Source organism: Narcine bancroftii, chromosome 1 (assembly GCF_036971445.1).
Source record: "Narcine bancroftii isolate sNarBan1 chromosome 1, sNarBan1.hap1, whole genome shotgun sequence".
Classification (NCBI taxonomy): domain Eukaryota; kingdom Metazoa; phylum Chordata; class Chondrichthyes; order Torpediniformes; family Narcinidae; genus Narcine; species Narcine bancroftii.
In genome coordinates, this window is record NC_091469.1 from 431,935,984 (window position 1) to 431,949,591 (window position 13,608).

At 36.4% G+C, this 13,608-nt stretch overlaps 1 protein-coding gene across 8 annotated transcripts in view; it reads left to right on the forward strand.

Annotated features, from left to right (window-relative positions):
• The window catches only part of LOC138751657 (triple functional domain protein), a 470,729-nt gene that overhangs the window by 407,541 nt on the left and 49,580 nt on the right, over positions 1–13,608 (forward strand). For 6 of the 8 annotated variants that reach the window (XM_069914221.1, XM_069914224.1, XM_069914223.1 and 3 more), the window contains 5 exons: positions 720–900; positions 3,213–3,946; positions 6,820–7,067; positions 8,162–8,300; positions 10,170–10,197. In XM_069914221.1, the coding sequence (XP_069770322.1) occupies positions 720–900; positions 3,213–3,946; positions 6,820–7,067; positions 8,162–8,300; positions 10,170–10,197 (1,330 nt within the window). Of the gene's footprint in view, positions 1–719; positions 901–3,212; positions 3,947–6,819; positions 7,068–8,161; positions 8,301–10,169; positions 10,198–13,608 lie in introns of those variants that run through there. The other 2 variants (XM_069914227.1, XM_069914229.1) reach the window with 2 other exon arrangements.

Sequence of the window (13,608 nt, forward strand, 5' to 3'; positions counted from 1 at the left end):
AGTGTAGACCATATGCACAATACCTGAGTATCTAAATCTGAAGACCTTGAATAAATCTTGTGCTAACACAGCATCCATTTAATTTTGGTAGGATTTCAAACTTTCAATTTATTACAGTTTCATGTCTGTATATCAGCTGGCCAGGGCATCCCAATCCTTATTCCAACATAAGGGAGTATGTTATTTAAAAATGTTTATACAAGTGTTAATCTAATTTTAAAATCTGTATAATTATCAACTGTTTGAAAATCTCTCTATATAAAGTACATCCAAATATTTCCTGACTGAAAATTGTTCTGCATTAATTTTTCATTTGCACTAAATGATTTTAAAATACTGTTCATTCTTAGTTTTAAAGGACTATTGTTGGGATGAATATTAAATATAGCCTCACTGCCACACATATATAACCATATAACCGTTTACAGCTCGGAAACAGGCCATGTCGGCCCTTCAAGTCCGTACCGGTTCACTTGAACAACTCCACCATGATATAAATTTTGGTATATTATGAATTGAAAATACTTCTCTGTTCTTGGTATGGGCTGGAAGTATATTTTGCAGTTTTTAGGCTAACCTTAATTACTTTCCATCAGCTATTTTAATAGATTACCTATCTTGTAAAGTTTTGCAATTCATACAATTAAAATTTGTGACCTAACTCATGCTAAAATTTGATTTATTACACTGGATGAAGCAGGTTATTAATTGTGTTCCAGGTGAGTTGCCTTGGCTTGGAAGAGAATGTGGATAATGATCCGTGTAAATTTGGACTTACCTCACGATCAGCAGATGGCAGTTTGGAAACTTACATTTTGCAAGCATCAAATTCTACAGTTCGTCAAATGTGGATCCATGAAATCAATCAAATTCTGGAAAACCAGCGCAATTTTTTAAATGGTACCTACAGATTTTCTTATGAAGGTTATATGAAACATAACCTCATCATTCTCTTTTATGTTCACTGTTCAAGCATACGCCCACTTTAGTTATTGCATGACACACAATGTGATTCATACACCAAAGGTTAGGCTGGAATGATGTTGCCATTTGTCTTCAAATCTACGGCCTTGTCTTCCCTATCTCCTTTCCACAAAGAAATAATGATTATGATTTTTATTTTAAGATAGCTTTTTTCATGCACATTGCTTAATATATGATAAATAGCCTTGGTGAGTACCAAGGTTACAGCTCTGCTCCTTCTCGGGAGGTAGACTTGTTCTTTGAAACTGGCTAATGATTAGTGTCTCCAAACCCATGAGGGATTTCCTCATCAAAAATTATACACACTGCCCCTGAGAAATAATCAGAGCCCAGCTATTGTTAACACGATCAAAGACTGAGTGACCATGAGTCTCTGATCATCACAGGCATTCAAAAGTAATTAGAAATAATTATTAAAAAACAAAATAACTTTAGCCTTTAAAAACATTAAAATTAAAATGCAATGACTTTTGTTAGCAATTAGATACATGTAGATTAACTCAATTAATTCAACAAAAAACACACAAATGCGGAGAAACTCAGCAGGTCAAACAGAGCCTTTACGTATCAAAGGTAAAGATACATCAAGTGTGGTTCAAGCCCGAAACGTTGGTGATGTATCTTTACCTTTGCTACATAAAGGCACAGTTTGACTGGCTTAGTTTCTGCAGCATTTGTGTGTTTTTTCACTTAACCACGGTGTCAACAGAATCCTGTGTTTTACCCCCAATTAATTAAACAAATGTAATTGAAGCTTGCTATCTTCATGCCAACCATTCTCCTCCATTAAAATAAATGCAGTTGCTGAACCTGTGCCAATTCTGGGAATTTGCAGGAAGGTGAATTCTTGACCGTGACTCCATGAGTAGTCTGTTGTTCAAGTGCGATCAAATCAGACCAACGAGACTTCTCAAGATGTCTGTAACTTTCATGTTCACACCCACTGGACCACAGAACAGCTTTGATTTGTCAGGGTGACTTAGCCTAAAGAAAACAGACATGACTAGTTTAAATTGCATGTTCAGGCATAAGTAGTGGTATTGTATTTTTGTTTTATGTCGATTAGAGTGCTTAATGTCTTTGTAAGACACCATTTCTTTAATAACAATAGGTTATACATTATTTAGTTTCAGTCTTGTTTCCCTCTTTGTGTCATGTTTTGCTTCTAATTTCCCAGAGAGTATTATAACTGAAACCAAAGGGAAACAAAGTAATCTCCAGGGTTATTATGAGATGCATTTATGAAATGAAGTACTGGTATTCTCCCTCCCAAGTATAAAACTCATTGTCCAGCTGCACCACACATTATTTCATCTGAAATTAGAAACTTGAAAAATTGTAAAATTAAACCACATTTCAGTCATTCATTCATTCCCCCAAAAGAGCAGCCTTTCAACTTTTAAGCATCTAAAAATGCATTGACCTTTGAAAGCTTCAAATTAATCCAAAATTGTTAAGAACCATGACTTTAAAAGTTTACCGTTTAAAAAAAAGATGGAAAATAATTTAAAGTGCAATTGTATGCTATGCTGTTTTAACCTCAGCTGTGTTTTAACTTATTGTATCAAAATCACTTGCATAACAATGGTAAAGTGGAGCTAAAATGGACAATGGAGTTGAAAAACATGTCAATGGTGACCTAATTGAATGGTAGGGAAGGCTTGAGGAGTTGAAAGCTTGTGTAAACAATAATTGTGTCATAAATACCCCATGAAAGTTTGCAGTTGCATTTTCTCAGCAAGTACTGCTGAAAGAAAGGTACCAATTGTTAAATTAACTCTTCCAGTCATCTGCAATTTGAACTTGTAAGAGCAGTGCAGAATCTATCATTAAATTCCTCCTACCATTGTGAAATGTGTGTTAATTATAAGCATAACATCACATCAACCCCTCTGTTATAAAGTATTCACCAACATTCAAAGGACCAGCAAGGATGATCTGCATGCAGATAAGAGGGAAATATTTGAGAATGGCTTATAACATTTGAGAAGGGGATTCTAAATAACACATTATTCATCTGAACCTAGCATCTATGATTCACAACACAAAAGTGCTGGAGAAACCCAGCAGGAGCTGCTGGGTTTCTCCAGCACTTATGTGTACTGCACTCGACCCATGCATCTGCAGATTTTCTTGTTTACCTCCATCTGGCTTCTATAATCCTCAGTTTTCATTCATCCCAGCCATACAATGATAAACTTGTCTAATTCACCTTTTTTTGGCTCCAGCTTTGACATCTCCGATTGAATACCAGAGGAACCATGTCGGCCCTAGCGGACCAAATAGCTGTAGTGGAATGAGCAGCACAAGCCGCTCCAGACCTTCTCGGATACCCCAACCCATCCGGCACCATTCCCCAGTCCTGGTCTCCTCTGTGGCCTCGGCCCAGGCAGAGGCAGACAGATTGACAGGTATGTCCGTTCGCAACCCTACCCTGACGACACTCAACAGCACCCTAGATTCTGGCTGCAGCCAATCTGACAGGCATCTGGAACGGGAAGTCAGCGACAATGACTTGGAACAAATTCCTAGAACAAAAGTCCTCGAGAGCCCCAGGAAAACATTAGGATCGCTTACCAACACAGGAGATGGAAGCCTAAAGGAATTACGAGGTAGCCTAGAAGAGAACCGGTCACCAAGAGGGAGTGTGGGCACTCTGGCGATAGGAAAGCAACGACCAGGCACAACTTCACCCCTGAGTTCACCGCTGTCTACGACGTTCCCATCCTCTCCTTTCGGCAAAGAATCCTTCCCTCCCAGCAGCCCTGTTCTCAAGGGCTCCTTCTGGAGCTCACACCCAGCTTCGCCTGCCAGCCGCCCTGGCTCTTTCACCTTCCCAGGGGACGTGGACTCCCTGCAGCGCCAGATCCACCGTCATTCTACGCACAGCAAGGACACTGATCGTATGAGCACGTGCTCCTCGACCAGCGAGCAGTCGGTGCATTCCACCCAGAGCAATGGGGTAAGAGCGGAGCACGTCTGTCCTGTGAGCTCCTCTAAAACCTTCCCACGCTCTCCTTCTGTGCGTCAATATCACTCTCCGTACTAATAATTCCTCCTGGCTCTGCAAAAAAACTGCTCTGTTCTGAAACTTTAAAAACCTGCCTAATTAATCATCGCTGTGACTCTCTACCTGTCAAGATTTTATTTTAAAAAAAAACTGATCAGCCTAAACATCTACTAACCACTGCTCCTGCAACTGCCTCACTTGCAGAAGGCAAATAACAGCTAATGCAGATACTTACAAACTTCTAGCTGCTCAACTTTTGGCAAAAAATCAAACATCTGCTGCTTCACGTTTTCCCTTATACTTCAGCATACCGCATATATTAATGGGCCATTTCTCTGGACTGGTAGCACTATTTTAGATTTGCTCTTTCCAACTTTATTTTTATTGCCAGTTGCTGATTCAAAGCATCCTCTCCACACCCCCCCACACCCCAACTCTTGTTCAGCCCACTTTCTGCTGCTGACATTTGGAGTTCTCTGTTCGAGAAGCTGTTCAGCTTGACAATGTAAGACATTGAAACTGCTTAAGAATGCTAGAACGTCTGAAAGTTTTAATTCAGTGACAGTCTCAGATTAATTTTATATATAATCACAGAGATTGTCACTTAAAATAATTTGTTTTTCAATACTTTGTAAATCTGTGATGACAATATTCCCTCAAAACAAAAAAAAAGCAATTTTATCTAATGTCTTTCTAGAATTGTTTAATTTTTCCATCATTTATTGAACGCATTGTATCAATTATTAATCAGGATGAAAATGTTTCACTGAACGGTGTACACAACTTACAAAAGCATTGTCACTTAGAATTTTTGCCTGGCTTATTTCTTTAAAACTCCTGCATGATCACAAGACATTGCATGTCCCATCACTTTCCAAGCATGGCATTTTGGATAAATTTTAAGTTTCACTGTATTGATCCAATTTGCTTGAAAGAATGTGCATCTTGCTGCATTAGTAGATGCTGAAACAATGTGTAAATTATGGCATTCTGCTCTTCCACTACCTGTTCTCGTCTTTAACTTTCTTTTTCTTTCTTTCATCTCTGTTTCGATTTGTATGTTTTTCTGTCTCAATTAAGGAAGCAACTTTGTACCAGTTGTGTTTTAAAAAAAAACGATTCCTGTTGTATTTTGTATGTCAAAAATGGTCGAATGTAATCTACGATTAAAATGTGTAAAGTATTTGTGGTACTGGTTTGTGATGTAGATGGAAGTGAGGTTGTGAAAACTGATGCTCAGAAATGAGAAGTCATTTTATAGGCTGATATGTGGGTGTTCTTAATAATGTGGCCTGGCAAAAGACAAAGGGCAGAATATTTAAAGCAGATATTTTTCTTGCATGAGAACTGTTTCGAGAAAAATCATGTATTTGAGTCTGCAAATATTGCAAAGGGCAAGATGCATGTGGTGCCCTAATGAAACCTGAATTTTGAGGCAAGGTGCAGTAAAGACATACCGGTATTATTCTGCAACACTTGGAGACAAATATGAATCACTCTGGTTCATTTTCTTTCCTTTTTTGACCTAATAAATGGCAATCATTTGCCTATTCATTTGAAGAAATCAGCAAATTATAGAAAAGACCACATTTATTTGAAAACAGATATCCTCCATCTGTCAGATTTGTATGTAATTTGCAGCTAAATTATTTATTTTCTGCCCATGTATAGCCTCACTCTCATGCTGTCAAAAAATGTTCATAAATGTTCCTTGTTGAGTATTAATGAATCCTTAGATGATAGAACAAATGATATAAACTGTTGGTTTTTAAAATAACAGGGTGGTGGTATTTGTACATCATATTTTGTACACATTTGATGAGGGAGGGAATTTGAATTTGTCAGGCTGCATTATGAAACATCTGCCATTTTAAATTTGTGATGCTTTAACTTAAATAATGGCTACTTGTCACATTCACAGGTTGTTTAAACTTTATGTAGGTAAGTGGTATTATTGTGAAAATTCCCCTGGGGTAAGGAAATCCATTCAAATCAGAAAGCTCGCAGCTTTGTTCTGTTCTTTGTGCTGAGTTAGCTAATTTTAACTGGAGGATGATTTGCCTTCATTATATTTCTGGTTAAGGGAATGGAAAGAAACCCAATGTTCCTTCTGCTAATTGCTATTCAAAAGATTATTTAAAAATGAACACAGGTGGACACTAAGTCAGGAGAGAATTGGGTTTAGCTGTTATGCCTCTCTGTGATTAAATAATGAATCTAGGCTCAAGCATGAATGCTTGCCACTTGTACTCTGAGACCAGAACTCAGCAAAGAATTAACTTTTTAAATGAAAGAAGGGAAGAGAGAACATTGGTGGAAAATACAAAATAGTTCGTCTCTTTCAAAATAAACTGGAAAATGCCAGCACATAAGGTTTAAAGGGTCAAACCTGCAAAAACTTCAAACTACTCTACATAATTTTATCAAATTTGTGAAAGCTACTTTTCAACTTTCAAAAAGTCCATATAATAGAGCATATTACAATTATACCAGAGAGGCAGAGACCCAAAAGTAACGTTTACAATAGAAGCATTCTTTTTTTTTAATTTCAAGAAAAGCATATTTTCCAATGTGCTGAGGCCATATTTAATGTTTTACTTGTCAGTTTGTTGTATCTATTTGTGTAAGTCAATAAGAGTATTTCTCACATTATCTGATGTTGTAAGCCAATAAGATCAGGTTCATTTTAAAGCCTTTCTTACTGGTAGTGGGACAACTTGTTTGTCAAACTAAAATAGTAGATTACCAATTTGTGCATTATTATTGTGTGAATTGTTTGAGAAATACGTTTTATTTTTCCAACCTTGTCTTTTCCTCCCTTGTAGAGTGAAAGTAGCAGCAGCAGTAATATCTCCACCATGCTGGTAACACATGATTACACCGCCGTGAAAGAGGATGAGATCAATGTCTGCCAGGGCGAGGTAGTGCAGATCCTGGCCAGCAACCAACAGAACATGTTTTTGGTGTTTCGGGCAGCTACTGACCAGTGTCCTGCAGCTGAGGGATGGATTCCTGGCTATGTTCTAGGTCACACAACTATTATAATCCCAGACAACCCTGAAGGAACATTAAAGTTAGTCTGTTTTCATTTATAGTTTGGTTGTGTTACTCTCAAATAATCTCTCTGGCAGTTTGTTACAACTCATTATTTGCTAGTATGAAAACTATTCATTATTCTTGATGAAAACTGAGTGACCGTACTTAGATTTTTCCCAATTTTCTCTTTCCCGAGGTATAGCAGCTTTCTGGTAACTGATGCAAGTGGCTGTAATTTATGTGAGAGTCCAGACAGCCAATTAGGCAAGGTGAAGAGGGAAGGAGCAGAAGAACTTTTTTTTTAAATCTCTTAACTTTACCTAGAAACTACACAGGTTCTACCAGCGATCACTGGTTTGGATATTTCCTTTCCCATCTCCAGTCCAACAGCACCAAGGGTAATTGAATTACCCCAACTAAGATTAACTTCCTTAGCACAAGCTGGGGATTGAACCTGGAACTTCCCTGGTCCCTTTGTTCTCATCTGGTAAGAACTGAGTGGTATTATTATAGAAGGCATACATTTGTACATTTCCATTCCAACCATCTTGTAATGTGGCTTCCAAAATGTATTGTCAGCTCCTAGAGAAAGCAGCACTGCTGACTTCAAGCTACTCGTTTAAATAGCAGGTTGCTTCTGTGCTTTGAATATAGATCACTTTTGATGTTTGCTTGTGATTGGCCAAACATTTTTGAGATTCCAGAAACCCTGTGTAACCCTGTGATGGGTAATTTTATTGTTCTTTGGAGCAGGAATGGGAGACTTCCATTACTTCATCATTTGGTACATGAAAAACATAAACTCTCAGTGGCAGAGAAAGAATCTAAAAAATCCATACTTTTTTCATTGATGTTTTAACGTGTCTCAGAGCTACATGAAAATAACTTGAGGAATGAATGCCTGATTTTCCCCATCCCAAAAGGCCTCCAGTAATTTTATCGGATAAATCACGGATAAATTGCAGTGTTTTGCTGCACCAATGTTCCACATCCAAAATCTATAATTAGAAATTATAGTTTGCATTTTTTTGTGCCCTGATGATCATGGAGTTTTATTTACGATTTAAATTTCTAAAATGAAATGTGTTCTTCCTCCTGTCCTCCTTCCTCTGGTTTGAAAAATGACATTAGAAAGTCAACATCTTGGCATACTGCACTCCGTTTAAGAAAGAAAAATGAAAAAAAAGATAAAGATAGCAAGAAAGATGGAAAGCTAGAAAATGGTTTCAGAAAATCAAGAGAAGGATTACCCAATAAGGTATCAGTTAAGGTAAGTGTGGGTAAAGTGTTTTTTTTTTAATTCTCCACAATGATGTTTCAGCCATTTTTCATCCCAGTCTTCTTAAGTGAATTTGTAAACCCAAAGATAGAAGATTATAATTCTACCAAAATTTTCATTTGCAAGCTAATTCTCTGTTAAATAGAATTATTTTTGTCTTAATGGCAAGGGAAATTAATTCATTACTAATTCCCAATAATCATTATCAGCTTGCAACTAACCAGTGTGTCCTCATTCCTCAATGTGAACCAAATGATGAAAGGACCTATGCAATGTGCACATGCATGAACAATGCTTAAACCCACATAATTGCAATATGATAAAACTTTCTTTGTTAACTGCACTTTCCCCTCAAATGGTAAAAGTAGCCAGGCTTGATGCTGGCAATTAAAGTAAGGCGACAACCTAGCTAATAGATAACCAGCACTTGAAAGTGAAGGCCACCTTGTTCACTCATGGACTTGTAGAATCCAAACTGAGTATAATAGCTTACTCCAAGATGAAAATGTTGCTTATCCATAGTACTCTAAGAAATTTGGATTCTATATGATCTACTAATTGAAACATGTGAATCCACCTCTGTGTACCAACTTCGAATTGCATTTTTACACAAATGTACCCAAAATAAAAGTTTATTTCTGGCAGTGAAAGAAGAGTCACATTTTAAGTATACATGCAAATTCAATTCAAAATTACCAAAATGTCCATTTTTCATTGCTATTACAAATCTTGGTCAGCTTTTATTTAAAATGTTCGCAATCATTGAAATTGTGCAGCGTAAGTACAGTAATTTAAAAGAAACTCTTTGCTCAAAGTGGCATCTTACTCCTTACTTACTCCTCTATGGAGATAATATTGATACATTTATGTCTCTAAAAGATAAATAAGTTGCAGGTTATTTTGAAATGCATTCGTGCACCGATAGATAGATGTGTAACTATAGATATGTATGTGTATAAACACAGTAAAAACCCCTGTTATCTGGAATTCAAGCAACCAGCAAAAAAAATTTGGAAAATAGATAAATAAATAGACAGAAAATAAATAAGATTAATTAAAATTTAAATAAAAGTTTAAAATTGTAAAAAGAAATGTTCTGTGAAGTAACACATAAACCTTTGGTGAAGATGGGAGAAAATATTCAGCCAGCGGAGTGCCTTGGTTGTGCTTTGCTTGTAGCAGCTATTTGAATAGTTTGATAGATAAAGATGTGTTTGAATACAATAGTGTTTCCCAGGATGAAGGGCTGATGCCATTTGCTGTTGGGGTGACCCTCTTAAAGTGTCTCCTTACCTCTGCTTAGTTTAAGACTTTATTAGTTTATTAAGTATCTGTAAACTTGTGGGAGGGGATGTTAATTATGATGGTGTAGTAGTTAGCGCAACACTGTTACAGCACCAGCAACTGGGGTTCAAATTTACGTTTAATTATTTTAAATTAAGGGAAGTAACTGATTAAGGTGAACTTTACTTAATTAAGGACTACAATACTGATTTTTTTTCAATTACTTTACGATTTTACCCATCTTTTGCCTTTTAAGTAGTTTATTCTAAATACCTCTAATAGTTAGGCATTATAAGAGTGAGTCTCAAGCAACCGGAAAACTCTTATTTGGCATGTATCAATCCCTGTAGGTGCCGGATTACTGGAGTTTTACGGTATATATGCATATACCTGCATATAGATGTATATGAATGTAGGTACATGAATTGTTCCCAGTCATCAATGCAAAGTGTAAGAATTTTAATATATATATATAATGCTACAAATTCAGAAAGGAATTTAAAAACATGGAACAGAGGCAAATAATGTTAAGAATGAAGTGTTCAATTATCAAATAATTATTTCTTTCTTTTTCAGCTCCTGAATCCTAATTACATTTATGATGGTAAGTTATTGTAAAAATCTCACTTTTCACAAGGTATCTTTCTTTTATATTATCAAGAATTTATTGAGTTTAAAATTTGAGAAAAGCAAAATGATGTGTATAAAATTACATTGACAACACATTCTGATACGCACAAGAGCAATCCTGTTACTTACTCTCTTTTGCTGTTTTGCTTTAGCCATATATTATTTTTACTCCAAGGCTACTGTTGAATCCATAATCCATTAATCAGTGGTAATTTCAGATTTATTTTCAGAGAACATACATGGCATCACATACAACCCTGAGATTCTTTTTTTCCTATGGGCGCAGCAGAATTAGCTCTAATTGTAGTGCAAAAAAAACTGTACACAGTGTATACATGTAAACAAACAAAGAACTGTAAACAGATAATGAACGTAAGTAAACTGTGCAATACAGAGAGAACAAAAAGAAAATCAACAAACTGCACAAATAAGAGTCCTTAAATGAGTCTCTGATTGAGTTTGTCATTGAGGAGTCTGATGGTGGAGGGGTAGCAGCTGTTCCTGAACCTGGTGGTGAGAGTCTTGTGACACATATACCTCTTTCTTGATGGCAGCAGCAAGAACAGAGCGTGTGGTGGGTGGTGAGGGTCTTTGATGATTGTTTCTGCTTTCTGACGGCAGCATTCCCTGTAGATGTACTCAATAGTGGGGAGGGAGTTTGCCTGTGATGTCATGGGCTGTGTCTACTACCTTTTGGAGGTCTTTACGCCCAGGAGTATTGGTGACCCATACAGACCATGATGTAGCTGGTCAACACACTTTCCACCACATTTGTAGAAATTTACCAGAGTTTCTGGTGTCATACCAAATCTCCACAAACTCCTGATAATGTAGAGGCGCTACATGCTTTCTTCACAATGCCATCGGTACGCTGGGTCCAGGAAAGATCCTCCAAGATACTGTCTCACCCTCTCCACCTCTGATCTCCCAATGATCACTGGATTGTATACCTCTGACTTTCCTGAAGTCATCAATCAGCTTTGATGACATTGAGTTGTCTTGCACCATTCATCCAAGTTTTCATTCTCCATTCTATATGCTGACTTTCTTTTATACAACCCACTACCATGATATCGTTGGCAAATTTGTAGATGGTGTTATTGTTGTACCGAGCTACACAGTCGTAGGTGTAAAGTGAGTAGAGCAGAGGTCTAAGAACACAGCCCAGTACTGATGGAGATTGTGCAGAAGTTGTTATCAATCTTCACTGATTGTAGTCTGGAGGTGAGGAAATCCATGATCCAATTACTCAGTGGGTATTAACTTGGAGTTTGCTGACCAACTTTGAGATGATGTTAAATGCTGAACTATAGTCAATAAAGAGCATCCTGATGTATCTGTCTTTGATGTCCAGGTATTCCAGGGCTTTGTGTAGAGATGTCATCTGCCGTAGACCTGAATACCCAATACTTAAAGATACCCAAGTAATCCCCTGGCTACTCAAGTCTTCACTGATTTTATCTTGCAGTTGAAACCTCTTCCATCAAAAATTCAATTCTTGTTGTTTCTGTCAAAAGAACAGGATAAAAGTTGCATGTGTTATGACATGTGTTCAGCATTTACAACAAAGGACAAATATCTTTCCAAGTTTAAAGTATTCAAACCCTTTATAATTTTAAACATCTTTGTCAAAAGTCATCAGATTTTTCCTTTCAGACAACAGCCCAGCTTCAGCACTGTCCACATCACTAATAACTCATCTCCATGAAAATTTGCAGTACACCTCCTCTATACCCTTTCTAAAGCCTTCACTATCTTTCTAGACTGGAGTATCTAATGTGCTGGGACCATATTGTATGTTTAGCATCATTTCCTGGCTAACAGAAGTAAAACACAAAAATCTGTCGACACCATGGTTGAAGTGAAAGCACAATGTTGGAGAAACTCAGCTGGTCAGTGTCCTTTATATAGTAAAGCTAAAGATATATAACTGACATTTCGGGCTTGAGCCCTTCATCAAGGTATGGTTAGCTAAGTTTCTCCAACATTGTGTTTTTCTTGGCTTCCATACTTGTTTGAAGACTGAGATTTTAAAAAGAAAAAAGCTTGTAACAATTTAATTGAAAACCCAATTAAGTGTGAAAACTTATCTGTTAACATCCTTAATATGTCTGACCTCAGTGTTCTGTGCAAGCATCTTCTAACATTGTAGATAGGGATAAAACGGAGTTCTTGCAATGAAACTGAATTCCATGGTAAGCTTGGCAAATCAGTGAGAGGGGAAAAATAATGTTCATAAAAATAACTAGTTTATATCCCAAAGAGGCAAGAGCTCAGCTTACCAGAAAAAAGTGCTTGGCTAAAGGATTGTGAAACATGAATAAAGGCAAATTGCAAAATTTATCCAAACCACTTGGAGACATACAAAAAAAATCCAAAGAAGTTAAACAGATAGTAACAATAGCAGAAGAGACTATGAAAAGAATTCTGAAAGGCACATCGAGTTACGATCATATTTGTTGGTCAGGAGTAATGTAGGCCATTTAACATGGTGCTAATAGAACGGAAAATAATGAAATAGTGGACAAATTGAACAAATATTTGCTGAAGCAGTTAAACTAGGAATTAGCTCGTCCTTTCATAGAAATGGAAATTTTGTAGCTGCAAATAAGTTCTGAGAATAAACTATTTGCATTTTTTTAGCTTATTTATGTCAGTGAAGTTTTGAATCGCCAGTAAGCCTTTTCTACTTTTAGGTGTTTTCATTGAGTTTTCACATATTTTAAAACTTTATTTAATTTTTAATGGTTATTGTATAGAAGTGCTTACAAAATTATAGCTTGGAAAGATCACACAAATGGAAATGTGGCTTTGTCGTCCATTTGTGGATTGTGATTAAGCTTTTTATAGTCAGCCTTCATGACCTAATTATGTCAAGAATTCCCTGGTGCCTTTTTTGGGTCTTGCCAATTGGGTTCAGAATGCTTTCATCCAGTTCCTATTTATGAAACTATGTGAACAATGATATATCACAGTCGCAATCCACGCTCAGTTTTAAAAACGAATGATGTTGAAAAATTAATGATCCCAAAGGTTGCAAGTACTTAAGAATTATTTGTTTTCATCTATTTTTAAAAGAATTAAATTGTCTTTCTACTGTTTAAAAATTATAATAGACAAAAAAAGGCAAATGATAGGAGTCAGATGAACATATTTTACCAGGAAAGTGCTAGATGAACCAAGCATTAACAACTTCCAATAATTCAGAGCAAGCACAGATTATTTGAGGATAAGACTTGTCTGACAAACCTCACTGAATTTTTTGAAGATGTAATTAAAGTAAGAGACAGGAATATTCACAGTTATTACTTTTTTGATGTTACAAAAGCTATTTAATAAATTCCTCATAATTGATAACTGAATAAATTGAAATTGTGAACATGAA